At 41.4% G+C, this 26,366-nt stretch overlaps 1 protein-coding gene across 1 annotated transcript in view; it reads left to right on the top strand.

Annotated features, from left to right (window-relative positions):
- HHAT (hedgehog acyltransferase) overlaps positions 1 to 26,366 on the top strand; it is a 393,415-nt gene that overhangs the window by 144,159 nt on the left and 222,890 nt on the right. The window contains exon 10 of the mRNA XM_074949317.1: positions 22,739 to 22,774. Coding sequence (XP_074805418.1) covers positions 22,739 to 22,774 — 36 coding nt within the window. The remainder of the gene's footprint in view (positions 1 to 22,738; positions 22,775 to 26,366) is intronic.

Raw genomic sequence — 26,366 nt, 5'->3', positions numbered from 1 at the left:
TTAGCACCCTAATTCTTGTCCATGTAGCTGTTTGAAGTGGTGTGTCTCCAGAAAGATTTGTGCCACTGCAAATGATAGACCCTGCTCACGGGGAGAAAACATGGTTCTCTGCTGGGAACTTCAGTCTTATCCTCAAGACAAAAAATCTTGGGGTATGGCATGGACCAGATGGGAAATGCTTCTGCCTAGAGGCAGAATGTGCTGGCCTGCAGGGCAGGAGCTAAGCTCTGTGATTGTGTTGTGTTACCAGCAGAGCAGCTAAAATGTTGCTGGAACAATGTACATTGACTTGCTGTGTGATGAAAAAGTAGCTACTCTAGCTCAGGAAAATGTTGCCAGGAGCAGCAGAGTTTGTGTGTGTGTAATATGAATATGTTAAAAATATCCCACAGAGATTTTGGTGACATCAGATAGTTGCAGCTGGGTTATGATTTGAAGGAGATTATGTTTAGATCAATCTAGGTCATCTGCCTCCTTATTATTAATGGATTACTTGCCTTTATATGATGAGTATATTATATACACTAGATCTTAGGGAATTGTAAATTGTAGGCTAGAAATTTGCTGTAGGTTAATAATAATCCTGGCTGTAAATGTGCAGTATAAAACTGGCCTGTAAAATGTCTCTGTACCTGCCTCTTTTCCCCCCAGATACCACCTTTTACCTTCCCTCACGGTTTCCATTAAGGGCTTCCTACCATTGCAGTGACCTCTCCAGTTGTCTTTTATGTCTGCTAGAAAGGACCAGATGAGAAAATGTTTCTCCTTTTCATACTGCTGACTCAAGGGACAAGACACTCAAATATTAAGGCCCTGAGTGCGAGCCTGACAGACCAGCTTGATTGTGTGTAACTTTTTAATGATGAACAACAAACAATTGGAAACCCAGTCACTTATCAGCTGCCTGCTCTGCTTTAGACATTTGATGTCACTGCATAGACTGCAGTTGTAGTATTGGAGGGTCTGTTATGTTGGATCATATTAAAGAAGTTCTGTATTAAAATCACAAAAGTGTTTGATTCCCCATAGTTTAAATTCCAGGGTATTACTAATTAAGAGGTCTCTCGGTTTTTGGTCTCTTGTTTTTACTGTTTCTCTCCCTCTGTGTGAAGCTTGCAAGCTGCTAATTGGGTTAGTACATCCTAAGACATAGTCTGTTTTCAAAGCAATACTTTGTAATAACAACTACTCACACAGAGAGAGATTCAAAGCGATACTTTGTAACAACAGAAACAGCACACAGAGTCTCCCCACCCTTTTGTTGTATTTATCTCGCTTTGTTAACAATTGTGATTAAAATAGAGATAGAGGATGTATGTAGATGGATGCTTGGTGTGGATAATAAATGAATGATCAGGGAGGTGCCAGCCTAAGAATCCAGTGTCCATCGGCCGAAGAAGGCGTCAAGTGGAAACAGCCAGAGGGCCCCTGGAGGGCAGACTGGAATCCACCCAACAGCCTCAAGAACAAGATAGCATCTGGCAGCACGGAGCCGTCAGGAACGTGCCATCTGCTGATTGATTCAGCAACAGCATGATGAAGCAATTCCCGTAGACTGGCATAGGAATAAATTCCTATAAAAAGGACTCTAGAAAGTGAGAACTTTGGGGTCTGATTCTGCAAACCAACTTCCAGGAGCATCAGATGAGCATCTGACAAGGCCCTGCTCCCTCCTTGGGTCCAGGCCACCTGGCCAGTGGCTTGGCACGAGCAACTCTAAGGCTGGTAACTATGATGATAACCTTGCAGAACCTCTGTGTGTGTGTGTGTGTATGAATGAGTGTGTGAATAAATTTGAAATTGAATGGAATGTTATAGCTATAACTAACTGCTTACTATGATTCTTTCTGTATTCACAATAAATGTGGCATTTTGCCTTTTCACTTTAATAAGATCCTGCTGGTTTTTATTTTATTGGTATAACAGGTTTATATTGTAACAAAATCCTGTGTTATGCTTTGGATTTCTCTTTTGGGGCCACAGCATTCTTTGGCCATGATACAGGCTCATTAAATTAATTGATTTTTGCTGAGGCTTGAGAGATTGAAGAATCAGGGCTAAATTTCCTCTCACAGAATTTGCCTCTCAAATTCCATGGGATCAGTGGAAAATTGTAGCCATATAACTTTTAATTGGGATGTACCTCGGGAAAAGAAGAAAACCCATCTGTAACTGATTCATCTTAAAAATTTCCATATGAAAGAGATGATCAAGGGTCAGTTTAGGGCCAAATTCTGCCTACCCTTGCATGTCATGGAGAGGCTGCATAGGAGAATGCCACACCTCCTGTGGCAATATGGGGAAGAGCTTGGGGGCGGGGTGAGAATATGACTAGCATATTTAGGATCTGCCCACCAACCCCACCCACTTTGTAAGGGAGCACTGGGGCAGCATTTGCAGCTGCATCCCAAAGACTGTATTAGTAGCTGTGCTGGTGTCTTTTGACTTGGGGGAGGATTTCCTGTGGGACTCAGAAGAGATATACTGTACAAAATTTACTTGTCTTTGAATAGACAATTGATGTTTGAACCCCTATAAATGATCTAGCAGCTTTCTCCAAGAAGATCAGATATTTCTGGGTAATTTCCTTTAATTTCTGGCCCTCTGTTCTTTTGAAATCCCTTCCCTCCAATGGGACTTAACCAGTAGCTGAAAGTGAAAGATGAGAAAAGACAAGACAAGTTTGTGCTTCCTTCCCTGTTCCCCACAGATTATGAATGTCATTTTCAGGCTGTTTCTAGTCTTTGATGGCCAAGGGCTAATGGTGAAAGTTTTCCAGTTTATCACAGATGCTGCTTTTATAAAACTTTTATAATTATTTAGAATGGTTTTGAATTTCTGTCCTGCTGAAATGAGTGAATCCTCACTCCTCTCATTTAACAAAGTGTTCACCTCAGAACTACCTGTGCACCAAAAATTCCAATCTATTAAATGATCCCCTAAACGTAGCAAAGGACTACTTACAAAGCAACCGTGGATTAGAAAGAATTTCTCTTACAATGCTGAAATGTTCTCGTTCTAGTAATTAATCCATCAATTAAAGGGAGGTTGTGTTTGAAATCCATAAATACAAGAAATAGATATTACCAAACTGAGAGGGAACAAACACAAATACCTGAAAGTTGAAGAGCCACATAGAATCATAGAATATCAGGGTTGGAAGGGACCTCAGAAGGTCATCTAGTCCAACCCCCTGCTCAAAGCAGGACCAATCCCCAAGTAAATCATCCCAGCCAGGGCTTTGTCAAGCCTGACCTTAAAAACTTCTAAGGAAGGAGATTCCACCGCCTCCCTAGGTAACGCATTCCAGTGTTTCACCACCCTCCTAGTGAAAAAGTTTTTCCTAATATCCAACCTAAACCTCCCCCACTGCAACTTGAGACCATTCCTCCTCGTTCTGTCATTTGCTACCACTGAGAACAGTCTAGATCCATCCTCTTCGGAACCCCCTTTCAGGTAGTTGAAAGCAGCTATCAAATCCCCCCTCATACTTCTCTTCCGCAGACTAAACAATCCCAGTTCCCTCAGCCTCTCCTCGTAAGTCATGTTTTCCAGTCCCCTAATCATTTTTGTTGCCCTCCGCTGGACGTTTTTCAGTTTTTCCACATCCTTCTTGTAGTGTGAGGCTCAAAACTGGACACAGTACTCCAGATGAGGCCTCACCAATGTCGAATAGAGGGGAACGATCATGTCCCTCGATCTGCTGGCAATGCCCCTACTTATACATCCCAAAATGCCATTGGCCTTCTTGGCAACAAGGGCACACTGTTGACTCATATCCAGCTTCTCGTCCACTGTAACCCCTAAGTCCTTTTCTGCAGAACTGCTGCCTAGCCATTCGGTCCCTAGTCTGTAGTGGTGGATGGGATTCTTCCATCTTAAGTGCAGGACTCTGCACTTGTCCTTGTTGAACCTCATCAGATTTCTTTTGGCTCAATCCTCTAATTTGTCTAGGTCCCTCTGTATCCTATCCCTACCTTCCAGCGTATCTGCCTCTCCTCCCAGTTTAGTGTCATCTGCAAACTTGCTGAGGGTGCAATCAACACCATCCTCCAGATCATTAATGAAGATATTGAACAAAAGATAATTGAATAAAAGATAATGGCCAATGGCTCTGCAATCACATCCGCCAACTCCTTTAGCACTCTCGGATGCAGCGCATCCGGCCCCATGGACTTGTGCTCGTCCAGCTTTTCTAAATAGCTCATTAAGCACATAATAGCACATTAAACTCTCACTTGTGCACACATGCACTGAAGTCAATAAGGGGCGTGCGTATGTGAGAGAGAGAGAGAGAAATGGACTTGAGATCAGCTGTAGAAACTATATATGAAAAAACAGTTTTCCAAGGAGACCTTGTGTGTGCATATGTTTAAAGAATGCAGGTGGTTTTTTTTAAGATGCCTGCAGTTTTGAAAATTGTTCCTATTGTAAGACCTATGTCCAGAAGCTAGAGGGGAAAGAGCTCTTTACTTCCTGTATTGCTGAAAAGGGAAAAGTGGTGCCATAGAGACCTTCATTTGCATAGGCTGCCTACCAACAGTCCTCTAGTGAGGATTCACCATAACTCATGAACTTGGATTTTGAGGGGTTGTGGGATCCCAGAGAGGCTCAGAAAAAGGAAGTAGCTCTTACCTTATTGCAAAGAGCTCCTTTCCAAGCATCTTGGACTCTGCTTAAAGGTCTTATGTGCTTTTGGCTTCCCTTCTGGGGGGACTTGGCTGCGAGAGATAATGCAGAGGACAGCAGCAGAGCTGAGTGGGCTCTGGTGGGGCCCTACCTATCCATCACTTTAATACTAAATAACTAACTGGCTTAGATGGTGATCCCTCCAGGTGAACCAGCCTAGGTCCCTTGGGACTGGAGACAGATTTGCAAAGAGGTACTTGGATTATGGAAGCCTGCTGATCCAAACCATTAGTGGGGTTCAGCGGACAGATGAGGTGGGGTGGCCACCTGTTGGACATGCGCTGGCAGATGGACAGGGAGTTGGACAGGGGCGGGGCGGGTCGGGGCATTTTACTGTTTATGTTCATGTATATTCTGTTGCTGTGTTTTCCCAAGTTTGACTGTGTTCTGTTTCCCCTACACTGATTTTCTTGTTTGCATAGTCTTGGGGTGCTTGCAAGTGTGGAAGTTCTGCCTGTTGAAGCTACGTTAATTTTTCCAAGTTTCTTGATGGGGCCTCAATCCAATTTAGTTATTTGTCAAGAGGAACTCTAGATATATTGAAACTGGCCCTTTTTGCTGACATTAACCACCTGGCAGAAGGGTTACACTATAATAGGATGTCATAAAGAAAGAAATGTACCACATCTGCTGTTTCTGAAATTTGTTCTGAGATTATCATATGCTGGCATGCAAATTATAGGGGTTTTTGTTGTTTTCTGTTAGGTTGGTTTAGGTTTTTAGGAGGAGTGTCAGTATTTGCTTTGAAGGTGCTGGAGACTCAGTTGTTTCCTTCCTATTGAGTTTCCTGAGGAACATATCAATACCTGCTGGTTTGGTTCGAGCTGACAGCAGAACTAAATGTCAAATCCTTCTGTAACCTGACCACAAATTATCTGGGTGGTGAGGAGGCTTGTTCCACGAGTGTGCTAGCGTGTTAGAGCTCTTTGAGATGGGCAGCTGTTGGGGGTTGAATAGTGAACTTCTGGATTCTGTTCACATCAGCTGTGGTAGGAAGGCAGTGGAGAGAGTAGTATCTTCAAAGGCAAAGGAAACCTCGGGTCAAAAACACCTAAGTGACTTAACAGCTAAAATCCCATTTTCAAAAGTGACTTTGTCACTTAGGGCCAGATTTTTAAAGGTATTTAGGCACCAAATTGCCATTAAAATCAATGGGCATTAAGCACAGACATGCCTTTTGAATCTGGCCCTTAGGTGGTTTTGAAAGTATTACTCCTAGTCTGTATTTGTACCATTTGTTAGTTAAATGTTAAATGAAATTGCAAAGACCTTTTAAGAACCATAATTGACTCATGGGAGAAGCTTGGCTCAGGGAAGAACAACAATTAATTTTTATTCCTTTTGAGACAGGTATTATTCCTGTCTCTTGAGATCCATTTCTTTTCCATATCATTTGAGATTTTCAGCTCATTTACAATGATTACTGAGGTAGGATGGAGACAAACTTCCATTATGCTGTTATCATACTGGAGGCAGAAATGTAATCCTTCAAGTTACAGTGCATCACTCCATTAGTGAAGAGAGTATGTGTTTTAATATCTGATGAAATGCATTATTAAGGACATGTACTGAAAAAGTGAATTTTATAATCTAACCATGAATTTAGTAATTTCAGGTTGCTATTTAATTAGATTTCAGGCTTTCAGCCAAGTTATTAAACAAATTTACCATTTTTAAAATGTGTAGTGTGCTGAGGACAGAACCATTCCATCATTTCTCTTTCCCTCCCTCCTACTCTAAATCCTATCTTGAAAACATTGTTTTTTCTAGAAGGAAGAATAAATGGAGTGAAATCTTGACCCGGTTAAAGTAATGGAAAACTGCCATGCCTTCACTGAGGCCAGAGTTTCACCTTATTTCTCAACGCATATCACACGTTTCTTTGCAGGTTTATAGTCATTATGGACATGATAATTGCTACCTTCTTTTCAGAAGGCAGTGAATTAGCTAGAAAATGTAAAAACCAAACAAAACCCCTACCAGTTAAATCAAGTCCATATTTATACATTAGAATGAAGTAGATGGTGAAATGTTGAAATTGGTTGGTGGCTCATGGAACATTTAAAATGTAAAGGAAATGAAGCCTACAAGTTAGACTCTCTCAAGAAAATAATCTGCATGTCATTGCAGCTAGTTCAATATTGAGTGAGCTTTATTGAGCTATCTTTTTAATGAAAAGCTTGATATAAGGTGTCCACTAAGCTGGAAGACTGCTAAATAATAATTAGACAGAATGTTGCTGGGATGGTTATCTTGAATTAGTTGAGTTTTAAAAAAATATTTAAGTATCAGTATCACTCATTAGCACTCACTGACATTCAAAATATTGAATACGTATCCATATTCTACCTTTTTTTTATTTTAAAGGAAATTCTTTTGGAACTGTAATAACTCTGTGGAAAAAATCCAGAATTGCTACAGAGCAATAATATTACAAAACTAGTGTCATGGGGGCTGGCCCAGGAGGGGGTCAGGCACCTAGCCAACCTGTGACAGGCTATGCTAAGGAGAATGAGCCAACCCAGATCCACCTGGGGATACTTAATTACCTAAGTAGCTGGGCAGCAATTAATTCGGTAAGGAGCACTTGGGTCTTATAAAGGGTTATGAATGCTTAGACAGAGGGCAGAGCACAGAGCACTGGCAGAGAGCGCTCCTAAGGGGAGAGGGCTTCTCGGTGCAGTTGTTGAGGCAGCTCACCAGGAAAGGTATCCAAGGAAGAGACTCTGAAAGGGAAGAAAGCTATGACTGACAAGCCCTAGCGAAACTTGGTCCCAAGCAGGAGGACCTCACCAGGTAGCAGCAGGAACTCCAGATCACAAAGGAATTATGTTCTGTTCCGCTGAAGGGTTGCTGTGGTTTGAACTCTGCAGGGACCTTGAACGCAGATGCGGAACCCTTCCTCAGCTGATGACAAAAGGTCCTGATGCCAGAAGATGATTCTAGGACAAGAGGGCCTCCGTAGCAAGGCGGTAGATGGACTTAAGGGGGATTGATGGACAAATGTTAACTTGGTCCTCTTTCCCTTCTTTGCCCTGCCCCCTACCCAGCTAGGACTCTGGGAGAAAGTTTACTTGTATAAAATGTTCTGCCTTTGGATTCAATAAACTAGACCCCTGAAGGAGCATAGTTCAATATATGTATACCTCATTGGACTTAGTGAAACCACAGGAAGGGGAACTGAGACAGACACTGGGGTTCTGCAACCTGGCTGTCAGGGGGCACTCCAGGGGTGAGTGCGGGCCTTTATAACTAGTAATTTACATATATACCAGAAGGAATAACTTTCCATGGCATAAAATATTATAGCACAGATAGTCAGATTAAAGAAAACTATTAACATATGGAAAGCTGTTGTGAAGAATGTAGGTCCATAGATGGACTATGATCATTTGTCCCAACACATTTACGGTGCATCATTTAATAGCTACTTCAGTGAGAGTGGATATGTCTACACTGCAATTAAAAACCCGCAGCTGGCCTGTGCCAGCTGATTTGGGCTCAGGCTAAGGGGCTGTTTAACTGTGGTGTAGACATTTGGGCTCAGGCGGTAGCCTGGGCTTTAGGACCCTGCAAGGTGGGGGGGTCCCAGAGCTCAGACTGCAGACCGAGGAAACATTAGATGCTATGTAAGTTCTACTGAGATGCGATCTCCATGTTATTCAAGGTTATACATCCATTTAAATACTATTTTGTTGACTGGAATGTGCTTATGCAAAATACATTTTAAGAGATTGTTTCTTAACTAGGACTGATTTAAGTAGCACTCAGAAGTTTTCGGTGAGACTAGAACATGAGACCAAATTCTGCTCATCTTACTCATGCCAGCAAATCCCATTTTGCTGAATGGGACTGCTGGTGTGAAGAAGGTGAGCAAGGGTGGTATTATTCTAGCCTTATATTAAGGGTTTTCCAATTCCATTAACCATTACTGGATCTTTTCATATGTGACTAAGCCTTGAAAAGAATGTAAAAAGAAAAAGGTTAGTTTTATGAAATTGCAGTTCCTCAGCATGTGGGTGTACGTGGATAGTGTGAAATAAATACAGCTTTCAAATATTATCTCAGCTTGTCAGTATCAAAATACTCAACCTGTGTACCTAAAATTGCATGGCAGATTTAGTCACAGAATTAGTACAATGTTTTGAAAGTATAGTGACTTGTTTCTAAGTAGAATGAAAATAATATTCTTTTATTTGATTTCTTATCTGCTGTACTATTATCAAATTTTATTACCTAGTTCTCCTATGTAAAGCATTATTTTGAGGCACTGTGTCACTTGAGTAAATGAAAGTCATTTTTGTTCTGCTCTGGTTAGTCATTTTCATTGACATAGACAGTAACGTTAACTGCTTTTGACGTCTATTAAATTAGTGTGCACGCCAGTTCTTCCTACCTACAGTACAGCTTAACTTGCTGATTATATTAAAGCTTTGAAAGGCTCATTAAATCTCTTCAATAGAGAAAAATCTATTATTTATCTCTTTGGAATATAAAAAGAAGTAATAATGAAGAACCTAATGCTGCTCAACTCCAAATGGCATAATTATTGTAATTATTTGCTTGTGGCTGCTGCTTTGTTACTGTCACTTGAAATCAATGAGCTTTATTCACCAGTAACCCCAGCCCAGTAGAAGCTACCTGTGGAGATTCCAAGGACCACCTGCAACTTGACACTCTCTTGGAGCTCGTTCATCACAGCTAAGTTATTTGGCACTGGCTCTGCATGGATGTGATTTTCCTGATGCTTCAATCCCTGCTCCCCCAAGGAGTCCAAGAGTGTGTCTACATTGCATTTTAAAACCAGCAACAGCAGGTCTTAGAGCCTGGGTCTACAGACGTGGGCTCACACTAAAAACAGGTGTATGAATGTTGTGGCTTGGGCTGGAGTTTCAGACCCCAAGTTCCAGCCTGAGCCCGAATGTCTACAGAGCTGTTCTTAGTGCCAATGAGTGATTCTGAGTCTGTAGATCTGGGCTCCGAGACTTATTACCCGTAGGCTCTGTCTCTTCCCAGTGGTCATAGCGTTATGCTGAGAGGTGGGACTGAGTGGAGGGGTTTTGTTGAGTATTGGTGTGTGTGCATGCACATGTGGAGAACAGAGAGGGAGGCAAAAGCCAAAACCAAGAACGCTAAGCAGTAGCTCGTGAGCACAGTTGGACCTGGGAAGAAGCTAGAGAGAGAGCTTTGAGGTCTGATGTTGGCTAAAGAGGCTCAGGGCTGTAAGCTAAGACATTGCTCCTTTTGTTTTTGGTTCCTCCTTTGTTCAGAAGAGCAGGACTTTATACATGTAAATAAACAAGGTTGCATTAAAGAAAATACCAGACTCCGTCAGTTTCTATTTCCATCTGGAATGTGCCCAGAATCCTGAATTTTGACTAGCCACTTGGATCAGAAAGGGGCAACAATATGCTGAAAATGGCTAACAGCTTTTAATAAAACCTTCTATTAGAAAGGAGAGGGCTCAGTCAAGACAATCTGACAAGCACTGGGAGAGTCTTACAAAAGAAAGTGTGAAATCCAGTCTCCATTGAAATCAATGGAAGTTTTGTCCTCGACATCAATGGGACCAGGATTTCATCTACTATGTGGGAAAGGTTGGGGTAGTTTTCTGAAGGAACAGGGAAGGTGTAACTAAAGTTACCTTTGTTTTAAGAGATTATAAAAGGTTGGCAAAATTCAAAAGAGAAACATTGACTACTCAATATAAGGAAAAAGAAAAGGAGTACTTGTGGCACTTTAGAGACTAACAAATGCAAGGACTGGCCTGTCTCCATTGTCTATAGCCAAGCTCTATGATACAACCGCATTTGCTCCAACCCCTCAGACAGAGACAAACGCCTACAAGATCTCTATCAAGCATTCTTACAACTACAGTACCCACCTGCTGAAGTGAAGAAACAGACTGAAAGCCAGAAGAGTACCCAGAAGTCACCTACTACAGGACAGGCCCAACAAAGAAAATAACAGAACGCCACTAGCCATCACCTTCAGCCCCCAACTAAAACCTCTCCAACACATTATCAAGGATCTACAACCTATCCTGAAGGACGACCCATCACTCTCACAGATCTTGGGAGACAGGCCAGTTGTTGCTTACAGACAGCCCCCCAACCTGAAGCAAATACTCACCAGCAACCACACACCACACAACAGAATCACTAACCCAGTAACCTATCCTTGCAACAAAACCCGTTGCCAACTGTGTCCACGTATCTATTCAGGGGACACCATCATAGGGCCTAATCACATCAGCCACACTATCAGAGGCTCATTCACCTGCACGTCTACCAATGTGATATGTGCCAGCAATGCCCCTCTGCCACGTACATTGGTCAAACTGGACAGTCTCTACGTAAAAGAATAAATGGACACAAATCAGATGTCAAGAATTATAACAGTCAAAAACCAGTCGGAGAACACTTCAATCTCTTTGGTCACTTGATTACAGACCTAAAAGTTGCAATTCTTCAACAAAAAAACTTCAAAAACAGACTCCAACGAGAGTCTGCTGAATTGGAATTAATTTGCAAACTGGATACAATTAACTTAGGCTTGAATAAAGACTGGGAGTGGATGGGTCATTACACAAACTAAAACTATTTCCCCATGTTTATTTCCTCCCCCACCCCCCACTGTTCCTCAGACGTTCTTGTCAACTGCTGGAAATGGCCCATCTTGATTATCACTACAAAAGGTTCCCCCCCCACTCTCCTGCTGGTTGTAGCTCACCTTAAGTGATCACTCTCTGATTACAGTGTGTATGGTAAAAAGAAAAGGAGGACTTGTGGCACCTTAGAGACTAACCAATTTATTTGAGCATAAACTTTCGTGAGCTACAGCTCACTTCATTGGATGATAAATTGGTTCATCTCCAAGGTGCCACAAGTACTCCTTTTCTTTTTGCGAATACAGACTAACACGGCTGCTACTCTGAAACCTGTCAGTATAAGGCGTTATCTGCAAAAATGCATCACAGACAAGCATGTAAACTTGTAGTATAAAACTCATTACTTGAGCCAGTTTTCTGTCTACTCTTCTGCCACCTCCAGCAGTGACTAAATCTTGCTGAGAGATTTTTGTCTGGGAAGTTTAGCTGATCCCTCTTCCTTTGCAGGAGGAGATTGGTAACGATTTTCCACTCAAAATAATTAAAATCTTCCTCTTCATCAAAATGACAATATAAAATCATTTAATCACATATGGTGCAGCTAATGATTTTCCAACTCAAAATAATTAAAATCTTCCTCTTCATCAAAATGACAATATAAAATTCCTTAATCACATATGGTGCAGCTAATCAGATAACTCGTCCTGGTATTTTAGTTTTAAAAATATAAATCACATCTGTTGACCCAATCACAAATGAAAATGCCTGCATCAAATTGACTACTTAGTTACTGAGCTACATCTCCCAGAATACCACATGCCTAGAGTCAGGAGGTTTGCCATTGACTTCAGTTGAGGACAGTGTTTCACCCAAGGTTCCCACCACCTTGCTATTAAAAGCCTCAGCTTCTGTCTGTGACTCCATTTCAGAGAATGCTTATCTGCAAGGAGAAAAGTCGGGGTGAATTGCAGTGTTCCGGCACTGAACTCAGTGGAACTACTCGCATGTGTAAAGTTAAGCACGTGCATCAAAGTTTGCAGCATGGGGGCCTAAAGAATCATACAGCACTGAATAGCATTTTTCAGAGCAGTGAACTCTAGGAAGCAGGAATACCTGAAAATTTCATAATTTAATAAACAAGAAATTTTGGTTGCTCTGTGGACATGGGAAAAACCAAAAGACAACTTTATTGTGGGAGAAAGCTTTCTAATATTGAACACAGACTGAACTGAATGATGGCATTTTAAATCACTCAGGGAAGAAATAGAATGGGAATTCTAAATAGAGGAGTTTACCAGGAAACTGAAGTGCTTAAACTCCAGTAAATCCTTGAGCATGTGTCAGGGAATATGATAAGGTTGTCCTTATGTATTCAAAGTCCTATTTATTATGACCATAACAAGAAATTGCTTGATAAGGACATGAGATAAAAGTTTTGGGCAATCTGTTTTTCTTTCCCCTATGGTTACATTTACTACTTTGAGAAGAAGAGAAGGCAGCCAGTACCAGAGTTTGCTGCATTGCAGATGGCTTAAGCATTGGGATCACCACTTGCAGAGAAAAGAGACACTCCACTGAAGCTAGAGATCTAGGCTCAAGCTGACTTTTAAGATCCTGATGTTTAGAAGTACAGTGAATTCCCTGAAGCAGGAATTTTCTCACCTTGTCAAATCATGTTTTCTTTCATTTTAAATATTTGTGGTAAAGTCTGAAAAATTTCTCTTCTGACTAGGACAAAAGAACTTTTGTTGTATTACTTGTAATAGTCTCTCAAGGCCCCTTTGTGCTAGGCTCTGTATAAAGGTATAACAATGGGATGGTCCTGCTGGCCCTGAAAATGATATTAGAACAGCATGATAAGCATAACAGATCAGCTGTGATTTTTTTTTCTCTACTACAGATTCTGTAATCCAAGATTGATGAGCTAGATCTTAAAATCCATACTCGGGCAACATTCAGTGGGAGTTTTGCCTGAGTAAAGACTGTATAAAAAGTAGAAGCTCTAATAGGTCCCAAGCCTGTGCTGAGATCTGCCAGCACAGCTCCCTGTGAGGAGTTCCATTGACTTCCGTGTTCTTAGAAAAGATTGGATTTGTAAAGACTGAATACATAATTCCTGTATTTAGATAAATGCTTGTTGAGGATTACTGTGTGCGTTCGGATTCACATGAATTTATCTGCATCATCTGATGCCTCACCAGTTTTAACCAGTGACTCGAAACACATTTTTTAGAGCTACTTTTTATTGTAAAGACTGCCAGCAAATAGTATACTATCTTAGCTGTATAATTATGCTGGTTTATTTGGCTCTCTTTAGTTTATTTGGCTTTTATATTATATATTTTATGATGTAATCATCATTGTTATACTGTGCAAATGCCTTAGCAGAGATGGCAGGTGCATTATAAATAATTTGTTTTATTTATTATTTGGGAATACCCATGCCATATGTTACTGGACAGATGAGCTCTGCAGTGAAGTTTTAGGTCTCACATCTGAATCCCTGTTGCACATCTGGGGGGGGAAAACCTCTCTCTAATTTCATACAGGTAATAGGCAAAAGTCCCTTTAAAATTCTAGGTTTCTGAGAACTATATTTAATAACGATAAAATAAATTGGCGGAGCTTATTTACATTATTTACTTTAAATATATTTCCCTCCCACCCCCGGAGTGCCTGCTCCACCGGTGTCTTTTCTAATCCATTCATTAGGACACTAAACAGACAACAACAAATTCCGTATCCCGGTTTATCATCTGCTTATCTCACAGTCATCTATTTCTGCAGACAAGCCCCTAAATTATATGTTCCCAACTGACGTTGCACACTTTTAGAATTCTGTAATTATTCATGTTTTGGACACTTTCATTCTTCAGGGATTACCAATTAGAAGATTGCCACAGGCAGCATTGCAAGGGAAATTAGCAAAACCAGAAGAAGAAGAAAAAGTAGTTTAGAAGTGATAAATCCATCTCTCAGTCAAGGAATTTTTCTCTTGTTTGTGCTGCCTGTTGGGCATCACTGCCTCAAGACACTCCCTGAGAAAGAAGAGAAGAGAAACAATCTATTACAAGCAGTGTCTCACTGAGAACAGCTATAGTTCAATAAACTTCAGGTGCCAATGCACATTATTCTGTGTGGAGAGGCTCTTAGTCCGCAACTCAGCTGGCAGAATGCCAGATTTAGTCTCAAAAACACATTCTGTTTATGGAAATGTACCATCGTTGGTTGTGCGGCTGTTGCCTTGCTGTTAAACTGAAGCTGATTCCTCTGAGTCTAGGTGAATTAGTTGGGATTTCTAGTGTGCAAGAAGAGCGGCATTGTTTTACCCACATTTACAATGGAGGGGTGGGGTGGGGGAATCAGCTGCTGAAATGTCATGAATGGGATGGGGGGTGAAGTTGCTAGGAGAAGCAGAATGCACAGAAGGGGAGAAAAATATTGATATGTTACATACTAACTAATCAGCTGGCCAAATTCACCACTGCCGTTAGTGGTAACTAGCTCCATTGAATTAAATGGAGTTGTGCCTGATTACATGAGGACTAAGATTGCTCTAGTAAAACATGGGATAATGTTACATTTGAAATCTGTTCCTCTCGGTAGAATTTACAACTTTCCATTTAACGCTTATGGGGCAGAGGCTGCACAACTGTTAAGGTCTAGTGGGAGACTCCTGGCTAAAATACCACACAACTCCATGGAAGTGTATTCCCTAACACATGTTATATACTGTAGTTTCCTACCTGCCAACACTTTCTGCTAATTTTGAGCCCTCTTTACAAATGACAACTCAACCACCCACCCCTATTTGTTTTTAAATTGCACCAAAAATTAAAATCATGACATGCTCCTCTGCATGCAAAGGGCTGCCTGTGGTTTTGTTGTCAGTGTACAGAAGCTGCTGGAAAATGGTTCATAAGACATGCACCGAACTAGCTCAGACAAGCAAAAAATGTCTGCTTTTGAAAAAAGCCTGTTGAAATTTGTTTGAGAAGTCAAGTGCACAATCCTAACTCTTAGGACAGAATCTACATCGTTACTGAATGTACAGTTTATCATTCAGAGGTAATACTATTACAGGAATTGGGGATTCTTGAACACTTTCTCGAACGTATTCAACATGTACATGGTATTCATTAACATAAGGGGAAAGTATGCCCTTCCCCCGCATCACCCGTATCTTTATTTTCCAAACATATGGCCTAATATTGAGATGTGCTGAGCATCTGCAATTCCTGTTGAGGTCAATGAGAGTTTTGGATACTTTGCCAGTCTCAGGTCACTTCCACGTTTATTGTAATCTCAGTACAAGAAAATGAGCAGTCTTCTGTTTTTTCATATTTCCCTCATACAGCACATTATAGCGGGGCAGACTGAGAGTAGGTTTGAGTAAGAACCACTTTTCAGACTGCAGTTCCATGGAGACCTTATGATTCATTTGTTCTGCCATTTGAGCAGAGAGATTTTTCACATTTTAGAATGAGAAGATCAAGCATCTGCCCTCTGCCCCATCACCTGAGGATGTTCAGTGGCATTAACAACAAAAGCTATCAAGAAGTGCTCAAGGCCATCAGAAGTGTCAGAACCCAGACCATGCACATGAGCAGATGGTATGAGACAGCTCACTCATGATGAAAGTAACCATTTCTCATCCATGAGACTATAGTCGGTCTGATCTAACTTCCACCCGTGTAACGCTATTGCTCTCACTGGAGTTACTCCCTGTTTTTACATGGAGGTAAGTGAGAAGAGTCAGGCGATGCTTCTTTGTTTATCTTTGTGGGACATATTCAATCCATGGAAAAGATTTGCATAATGATTGTATTTGTTCTGATTATAATAGACATCTTTGTTGAAGACTATGGTAGGCCAAACACTTCCCAGATGTGCTATGCTTGCACCTCATTTTGATTTTGTTTCCAGGAATAGCATCTAGCTCATCAGTCGTAGGGAGAAATTGAGTGAAAATGATTATTTAGTGATCCTTCTTTCACAGCAAATTGAAGTAGTTTCTCAACAAGAGAGAGTGTGTTTTGAAAAATGTAGCATAAGAATCCAGGGTCTGCTAATGTGAGTAATGCAGTCATCCTGCTAAAGGGTATGTTATTGAACTTTAGTTTATTATTCTAACAGTTTGAAATTGGGCCTGTCAGAATTGGCATGATCCAGAGTGATGCTCAACACCCCCAGGTTCCATTGCCGAGAGCTGCAGTGACTGAGAACCCAATTCTCTGAAAGTCAGTGGTGCTCATCATCTCCCAATATTTCTCTGTGAGATTGGGTTCTCAGCCTCGTACAGTGAAGTCCTGGTTTCTGACTGGGGTTCCTATCACTACAGCAATACAAATAATGAACACTCTAGAACTGTAACACATTGTAGTAGGAAAACAAAAAAGTAGGGTCAGATCCTCTGCTGGCGTAAATCAGCATAATTCCTCTGAAGTCAACAGAGCCATATTGATTTACACTAGATGAGGATTTGGCCTATAATAAGCAAATATAATTCAACAGGTAAGATGCACAGTATTTTAGTGAAGGGCAAGTTATACAAGTACTGAATCAAACTGGGTATGGTTTCAAAATAAAAAAAAAGTCTAGAAGGGATTTCGACAAATGAAATAGAACTGTCAAAAGTAAGTTCAAAGCATCCATGGCACAATAGAGGCTCACTGCTGACTGCACCATAAATGGAAACTTAATCCCTGTTTTGCACGTGTTTGGTTTTTAGATACGAAGAATTGGCAGCATGGCTTTTTCACTAAATGTGCTAATGCTTCCGATTTGAGGGTTAGCTTCCTATATAAGGGCATTCCTACTTTTCCCCGTTTCTTCTGCATATGAAGATCTTATTTAACTATGTGCTGAATGCACATTTGTAGGCATAGGCATCTTAATGTTGTGCAGCTTTAGCTTTCAAACCAGAAATTAATTTTTTAATTTTTAAAATGTCTTGAAGATAGAAATACATATTTGCAGATAATTAGAGATTTCAAGGATTACATTTTGCTAACTGTTTTAAAGTTCTTGTCAGTGTTGCACAAACAGGCTGCTGGTCAGTTCTAAGTTTTAGTTTATTGTACTACCAAGAGAGAGCCTAGACTGTTAAGATTTATAACTATAATAATTTATTGCAATAGAGCGGTAGATAGAACTTGTTTATTAAAACAGCATTAAACTGTATGGAATGTGCTTTGTACCTGCTGTTCCTCATATATATTGCATTAAATATATTAAGATGAAATCAGATCATCTTCAGTGAACCAGATGACTGTGAAATGGAAACAACCACATCTCTATTTGTCATTTCTTCCACTGGTTAGGCAAGATTGTGAAGCATTCGAAGGAGGTCTGTAATCCTTTATGGGATTCACACCCATAATTCTTCTAAAAATCAAAAGAATATACCATGGTACTGAATACAAGTAGCATAGTAACATTGAGCATTGTACAGAATATTATAGAGAGGACAATATTAGAGTGTTCATCTTACTGTGGGAATTTTTCTTATTGTTTAATTAAAACCTTTCTTTCAAAAGCTCATTTCTGGTGTGTTGTGTTCTGTGTACATGATCCAAAATACAGTGGCAATGCTGGGGTCATGTAACTGGGACATACTCTGGAAGAGTCAAGAATCCCAATGGAAACTTCAAAAAATTCTGACAAAAACACGGCAGTGAAGGGGTTTGTGATGGGGTGTACAAACCCCACACTGGGCCCAAAGGGATTAAAGGACAATACCGAGCCCCCACATAGCCTCGTCCCTCCAGACCTGCTGATTGCGCTCTAGCTGGAGAGGAAGCTTAAGAGGAAGTAACTCAGCTTAGAAGGGAAAGGCTGGGGAGGAAGACAGACTGCCTGCTGAGCCTGGTTGGGGCTGAAGGTTTAGTTGTCTTTTCTTTTCCTTTCCTATCCTATATTGGACTTGGAGATGGAGGGTAGGAAGTGACCCAGGAAGGCAACTCCGAAGCACTCCAGAGTGCCGACACTGGCTCTCATAGGGCCCTGGGTTGGAGCCCAATGGAGTGGGAAGGCCCAGGCTCCCCTACTGACTGCCCTTGTTGCAGGAGGGGCATAAGCTTCATTTCCACCGCACTCTCCCTCTAGTAAGGAGAGGGTAAGGATGTTAAAAACCCTGAGCTGAAGCTAAGAGCTAAGCCCCATACAAGGGTTAGGAACTGGACTGACTTTCCTGGTGGAAGGCATGATCCTGGAAACTGGATGCATGCTCGGCCACTTAGTCCTCTGAGGTCTCTATTAGAGGGTTAAATGAAGTTTATAGCAACTTATGTAACAGCTGTCAACAGGCTGTGGGTGTGGTTCTCTCAGGATGGAAACAATCATTACATTGTCATATATGGTGGCTTGCAGTGCATCCAGGTTGTGCACCATGGCGTTATTGTTGCATATGGTATCATGTCTGATTGCTAGATTCAAGTAGTGTTGAACAAGGATGATATAATATCATTAATTCAGTGCAGTATGATTATGTATACTCTCCTTGTGATTTACAGAAGTTACCTCACTTTTGCCAAATATCAAACTGAAGAGCTGTTATATAGTCCTCTTATTTTCCTCTTTTTCCCATTTAATTTGTGGGCATTGACAAGTAATTGCATAAACTGTATGTGTTTCCCTTGCTCTTTTATTGTGAAGTCAGGTTGGTTTGTTTCAGATGTGAACCAGGCAAACATACATAGTATTTTAAAAATACATGAACAGCAACATGTACCATAGTAACACAGATTTTTGTCGTAAGCCGGCCTCCCCAAATCCCAGCTCTTCGGGCTTTTGGGTGTGCAGAGCCTTGCTCTCTGTTTTCTTATGTGCTCAAAAATGTACCAGGCACATTTTCAGACAGTGCCCGGATTCTGATCTTACTTACAGTGGTATAATTCCACTTACTGCGGTAGAGTTGCTCCTGCTTTACACTGGTGTGAATTCAGACTCTGCCATAGTCAGTGGAATTATGCCAGTGTAATAAGATCAAAATTAAGGTTACAAAGGCCTGTGGGTCTATGCTGATTTACACGAGTTGAGATTCTGACTTCTTTTTCTCCCTTTCCAATTTTTGTAATAAATACTGTCTTCCTGTGCTTTCATTTTTCATTTTAACTTTGCAACTATTTTATAAAACCTGTAAACTCTCTCAACAGGAGAGAGGTTATACAAAACAAAGTTGAGTTGTGTCTGTTCTATGTCTTTTAAACACCATACATGTTGTTGTGAAAAGTGTTGCCTTGAGACTATTGGAAGCTAAAAGTCCTCCAGTTTATCCATAGAATAGGTACAACACAGGTCAACAGCAGTCTTCCCGCCTCCATGCCTTAACCTTGTTCTGGATGGGACGCTTCTAGGAGCACGAGGACAGTTCAGTCTCCATGTCTGTTCCTGTCCTTGTCCTCTGTCTTGAGACTTCCAATGTGGGGACTATTCAGGGTCAAAAGTGATGGCTATTTTATGATGCATATCTCTATCCACTTGAAACTAGACTGACATTGCAGCTTTTTTCACATAGGACACCTAAGAGCTATCAGATGATAGCCTGGGTTGGTAATAACTGAAACTGTTTTTGAATTGGTGACCTCATGTTGAGAGATGTGGTTATCCTATTACCATTCTCTGGAGCCATAGAGTGCTCTTCTCACCCCTGAACTCCAATACAGATACTTAGTTTTTACTCCTAGCCACAAAGGCTTTCAGAAAAATTAAATATGCATTGTGTGCACCATTTAAAATAGAAGAATATAACTGCATAAGACTATTACAATTTTAGAGAAGTGTGGAAGGCAAATCTTGATGTGTGTCGAAACAGGAAGAATTTGGAAATGTCCCAGTATGCTCTTCTTGTTACCTTACGAAGTAAAAGGTGGGGAGTCCTTTCAGGTAAAGGCGGTGTGTATGGGTATATAAAACTGAAGATGCCCATGCTCAAGTCTTTGGTAGAAACTCCAAGAATAGTATTGCTAACAGCTGCTACGTGGGGGAATGGGAGTTTGTTTTTTTTCATTGAATCAATGGGAAGTAATTCCATTTTCTGTTAAATTCTATACTTTTTGAAAGCTTGATATGTATCTCTGTCAGGATGATACTGATAACAGCATCACTGATTTCCCTGGCTGAATCATCTATTCAGGGGGTCATGTCAAGCATTAGTTATATTTAAAAAAAAGTTTACATGTTGTTCTCAGCTAGAGTGAGCAGTTGTTTTGAATTAGGTAGCACAGCAAGAGTTAATTGCTTACAAAAGGCTTTCAATTATTTTATGGCAAATAATATAAGCCTTTCTAGTTAGGGTATGTTAAAAGCCCTGTGGCATAGCTGTGGCTGGCCCAGGTCATCTAACTTGAGCTTGCGGGGCTCAGGCTGCAGGACAAAAAAATGCTGTGTAGATGTGCAGGCTTGGGCTGGAGCCCAAGCTCTGGGACCTTTGATCCTCACTGGGTCCCCAGACCTCAGGCTCCAACCCAAGTCCAAACACAACCGTTTTTCAGCCCCAGAGCCTGAGCCCCGATGGCCCAAGTCAGCTAACCTGGGCCAGTTTTGGGGTTTTTATCCCTGTGTAGACATACCCTTCATCTCAAACTAAGTTCCTTATCAGAAATAAGACTTTATATGTAATGTTGTCCTTTTTGATCTAGGTGGCTAGTCAAAATTCGGGGCCTTGTAGTTTGTTCCAGCTGGGAGTAGAAATTGATGATGGAGTTGGGTTTTTCTTTGATGAAATCTTGTGTATTTACAAAGAATCTACAAAGTCCTGTTTCTCCAGGAGAAACCAAGAACAAAAGGAGCTGTTTCTTATCTGACAGATCCAAGCTCCTTTCAGCCTGTGTCCCTGAACAGACCTCTTTCTGGGCTTTTGGCTAGGGTCACACCACGCTTACAGGCAGCCGTTGCTTGGCTTTCTTGCTCTGCTTCAGTCTCTCTGTCTCTTGTCCTCCCTCCCAGTTTGTCTTTTTCGCCCATAGGCATGCCCACCCACCTGGTTAGAACAATACCGATGGAACCCGTTGCCCACACGGTGCTAGTTTCTGGACAGGTTCTGTTAGGCCTTGTTTTAGATGTGGCCCCTTAACTGTCTCTTACAACTATATTAAAATGAGGAAGGATGTGTTCATGCATCAATGTCGATGAGGTTTTAACTCCGCTCATAACAAGGTTTAACCCAGCTCATAAACAATACTTGTATAGCTGTGCCATTATTTACATCCAGCTGGTCTGGGAATGTATTGCAGGTCTCCTACTTTCCTTAGAAAAGTATACGCAGATACCAAGTAGATTTGCAAAATTCAGATGACTAGTTTTCCTGCAATTTTATTGATTTGTCAACTACAGTTCATGGGCTGGATGCTCCAGATTTGGCTGAGGGGTATTTTGGAGCAAATCCAGAAGAGGGGAACAAAGATGGCTTTAAGCTGCCATTGTATGTCTAAGCATCTCAGCCTGGGTCCACACACTTGGGTTAGCAGGGCTTGTGGTAGTGCTCTAAAAATAGCTGGGTAGACAGTGCTTTGAAGCTGTGGCTTGTGCTGGAGCTTGGACTCTGAGGTCCCTCCCCCTCCCTGAGTGGCAAAGTTTACACAGTTATTTTTAGCAATATAGCATGAACCTGAGTTTGTCTACCTGGGCTGGGAGGCTTGCTTCCGGGGCTATGAAAACGTACCCTCTCAGTCCTGGGGTCTCCAGGCACTGCTCTTGTCTCTGGTGCTGATCTAACTTGTACTGACTGCTGGTAGTCCATAGGGTTATTTTACCAGCTAGATGTCAGATGGATACAGGGCATCCCTTCCAGGCATACTTTTCCCAGGCACGTGCCCCATAAGTCAGGCTAGGGGTGAGGGGAGTGGCACAGGGGCTGCTATAGATTATTCTACATCATCTATATAAAATGCGGGGGAATCACCATGGCTGATTGTGCTGTTTTAGTGCAGCTTTGTTGGAATGGCACAAAGCAGCCTTAGAGAAGGAGGAGAAGAGTAGTTGCTTTATGTAGCAATTCAGGTAAAAGGATCTGCCTTTATCTACAGCTCTTTACTGCATGAAGCGCACAGACCTACTAGTTATGAAAAGGGTAAGAGAAAAATTAATGTCAACACCAGGACTCAGATTTATAGCCTCCATGAACTTATACCATCCTGCGTGGCCCTGCCTTATTGAACAGACATCAGGTCATGGAAATTCTCGAACTTGACTATAACTGAATTCAAGTCTTTCCTCTAGATGATTATCTGACATTTAATGGATGTTGTTGCATAAATCACATGAAATTGTATGTTCTACTTCTTTGATCTATCTTAGGCATTGCCGTTCATAGTATGTAGAAGTAATTCTATTGTAGTTAATTACACTTATTTGATTATTTTGAGGTTGAGTGTTTCTAGAATACTCATCGCTGTTGTATCTGAGCACTTAAAATATGTTGTATTGTTTTTCTTACAGAAGTTTCGATGTTGGACTGCATCATTTTCTTATCAGGTAAGCTAATGATATCATTAAAGGGCAGCAGAACTCCAGTGAGCAGCAGCGTTTCTTGTTTTAGGCAGTGCTGCTCGTGCTGCCTATTTTTAAAGCTATATGACAATTTTCCTTATCTCAGACCTTGTTTTCGGTTACTTATAACTTTGCCAAACTGTAAGTGTTCAGCCTGAAATTTTCCATGTTGGGTGTCTGCTTCAGGGTGCCTTTTGAAAATCTCGGTAAAAATGGTTCAGCCATTTCTGAGAATGAGATAAGACGACAATACGTGCATCGTTTTGCCATGTTAAAAACGTTCTTATAATTATTTAATTGAAAAGACCCAGGGTGTCTATGCTTTGGTGTAAGGATTTGAAACTTCACAGGGGATTGGCTTTTTGGCAGGGATGTGCCTTTTGTTGTCCCCGTGAAAACCCTGCCTTAGTCAATGCATAAGACAGACTGTGTTCAGGCAATGAATCAGGGTTAGATAGAGAAGGAGGCTGTTGTCTATAGGACTCAGATTTGTTAGTTGCAAAAGTTGGAAGGAGTGTAGTGAACGATACAGGGAATTGCAGGAAGAGAAAAGGGGGTCTCGTGATTAAGACAGTTGACTTCTGTCCCTGCCTCTGCCAGAGAGTTCCTGTGTGATGCTGGACAAGTCCCTTAAACCAAACTTGTAACAGGTGGCCACTAATTGTCGTTGTGTGTTCTTCATTTTCTGGGTGTCCACCTTGAAACCATGGAGGTCTGATTTACAGAAATGTTAAGCACTCAGAGCTGCAACTGAAATGAATGGGAGCTGTGCCTTTGACATATGAAGTGCTATATAATGCTAAACACTCTGAAAAATCGGACCCTAGGGTCCCAAATGAGGCACCCAAAATCAGTTGACACTTCCTTTTATATCTGTGCCTCAGTTCCCCATGTGTAAAATGAGGTTCATACCATTATCTCACATAATACATGAATGTGACAATAAATTAATTCATGTTTGTGAAGCATTCAAATACTATGATGATGAACACCATAGAAAAGCCCATGAAGAAATTAATAATTTGGGGTTCAGAGCAGGGTTTGAATAGTCTGCGGTAAATAATACATGGGGCCATACGTTGAAAGTTGAGGAGAAAAAGAATTATTGAACAGCTGCTCAGTAAGCACCATCCATCACTGAATGAGATGCGGGTCCTGTGGAAACAATAGTATGTGAACATGTAATTAAAGTCTTTTATCATCAGACATTCTCACAAGGGCTCTGAATTAACGCGGCACAGACAACCTTAATTCTGGCATGTCCTAACTCTTGAGTGCTTGACTTTGCAACCTTAATGTTGTTCTTAGTGTAGTTTTTTGGATGTAACAGTTTGTTCTCTTCACTGAAGCCAGATGGCTAAAATCACTAAACAAGTCTGCATTTTTAGTACACAGTTAAAGTTTTGAGACTATTGTACATTGTGATGACACTATAAATTCTACAAATGTATTTATGTGTACACTCCTTACCAGCATTGCCATTTCTACTGATCATTTGACAGTTATTTTTCACAAAAATATGTCACAGGTGTAAAGAGGATTGTCTCCTTAGACTACGAACAATGGGATCTCCTGAGAATACAAATAATCTCATAAGTGAGACTTTTTTCAGAGTAGCAGCCATGTTAGTCTGTATTCGCAAAAAGAAAAGGAGGACTTGTGGCACCTTAGAGACTAACCAGTTTATCTGAGCATAAGCTTTTGTGAGCTACAGCTCACTTCATCGGATGCATAAAGGTGAAAAATGCAGTGAGGATGTTTTTATACACACAGATCATGAAAAAATGGGTGTTTATCACTTCAAAAGGTTTTCTCCCCCCCACCCCACTCTCGCTGATAATAGCTTATCAAAAGTGATCACTCTCCTTACAATGTGTATGATAATCAAGGTGGGCCATTTCCAGCACAAATCCAGGGTTTAACAAGAACGTCTGAGGAACGGGGGGGTGGGGGGAGGAAAAAACAAGGGGAAATAGGTTACCTTGCATAATGACTTAGCCACTCCCAGTCTCTATTCAAGCCTAAGTTAATTGTATCCAATTTGCAAATTAATTCCAATTCAGCAGTCTCTCGCTAGACTCTGGTTTTGAAGTTTTTCTGTTGTAATATCGCAACTTTCATGTCTGTAATCGTGTGACCAGAGAGATTGAGGTGTTCTCCGATTGGTTTATGAATGTTATAATTCTTGACATCTGATTTGTGTCCATTTATTCTTTTACGTAGAGACTGTCCAGTTTGACCAATGGCAGAGGGGCATTGCTTGCACATGATGGCATATATCACATTGGTAGATGTGCAGGTGAACGAGCCTCTGATAGTGTGGCTGATGTTATTAGGCCCTGTGATGGTGTCCCCTGAATAGATATGTGGGCACAGTTGGCAACGGGCTTTGTTGCAAGGATAGGTCCCTGGGTTAGTGGTTCTGTTGTGTGGTATGTAGTTGCTGGTGAGTATTTGCTTCAGGTTGGGGGGCTGTCTGTAGGCAAGGACTGGCCTGTCTCCCAAGATTTGTGAGAGTGAGGGTCGTCCTTCAGGATAGGTTGTAGATCCTTGATAATGCGTTGGAGAGGTTTTAGTTGGGGGCTGAAGGTGACAGCTAGTGGCGTTCTGTTATTTTCTTTGTTGGGCCTGTCCTGTAGTAGGTGACTTCTGGGAACTCTTCTGGCTCTGTCAATCTGTTTCTTCGCTTCAGCAGGTGGGTATTGTACTTGTAAGAATGCTTGATAGAGATCTTGTAGGTGTTTGTCTCTGTCTGAGGGGTTGGAGCAAATGCGGTTGTATCGTAAAGCTTGGCTGTAGACAATGGATCGTGTGGTGTGGTCTTCGTGAAAGCTGGAGGCATGTAGGTAGGAATAGTGGTCAGTAGGTTTCCGGTATAGGGTGGTGTTTATGTGACCATCGCTTATTAGCACCGTAGTGTCCAGGAAGTGGATCATTTGTGTGGACTGGTCCAGGCTGAGGTTGATGGTGGGATGGAAATTGTTGAAATCATGGTGGAATTCCTCAAGGGCTTCTTTTCCATGGGTCCAGATGATGAAGATGTCATCAATATAGCGCAAGTAGAGTAGGGGTATTAGGGGACAAGAGCTGAGGAAGTGTTGTTCTAAGTCAGCCATAAAAATGTTGGCATACTGTGGGGCCATGCGGGTACCCATAGCATGCCGCTGATTTGAAGGTATACATTGTCTCCAAATGTGAAATAGTTATGGGTGAGGACAAAGTCACAAAGTTCAGCCACCAGGTTTGCCGTGACATTATCGGGGATAGTGTTCCTGACGGCTTGTAGTCCATCTTTGTGTGGAATGTTGGTTTAGAGGGCTTCTACATCCATAGTGGCCAGGATGGTATTTTCAGGAAGATCACCGATGGATTGTAGTTTCCTTAGGAAGTCAGTGGTGTCTCGAAGATAGCTGGGAGTGCTGGTAGCGTAGGGCCTGAGGAGGGAGTCTACATAGCCAGACAATCCTGTTGTCAGGATGCCAATGCCTGAGATGATGGGGCGCCCAGGATTTCCAAGTTTATGGATCTTGGGTAGTAGATAGAATATCCCAGGTCGGGGTTCCAGGGGTGTGTCTGT

This window comes from Natator depressus, chromosome 3 (assembly GCF_965152275.1).
Source record: "Natator depressus isolate rNatDep1 chromosome 3, rNatDep2.hap1, whole genome shotgun sequence".
Classification (NCBI taxonomy): domain Eukaryota; kingdom Metazoa; phylum Chordata; order Testudines; family Cheloniidae; genus Natator; species Natator depressus.
This window is presented reverse-complemented; position numbering and strand designations above follow the sequence as displayed.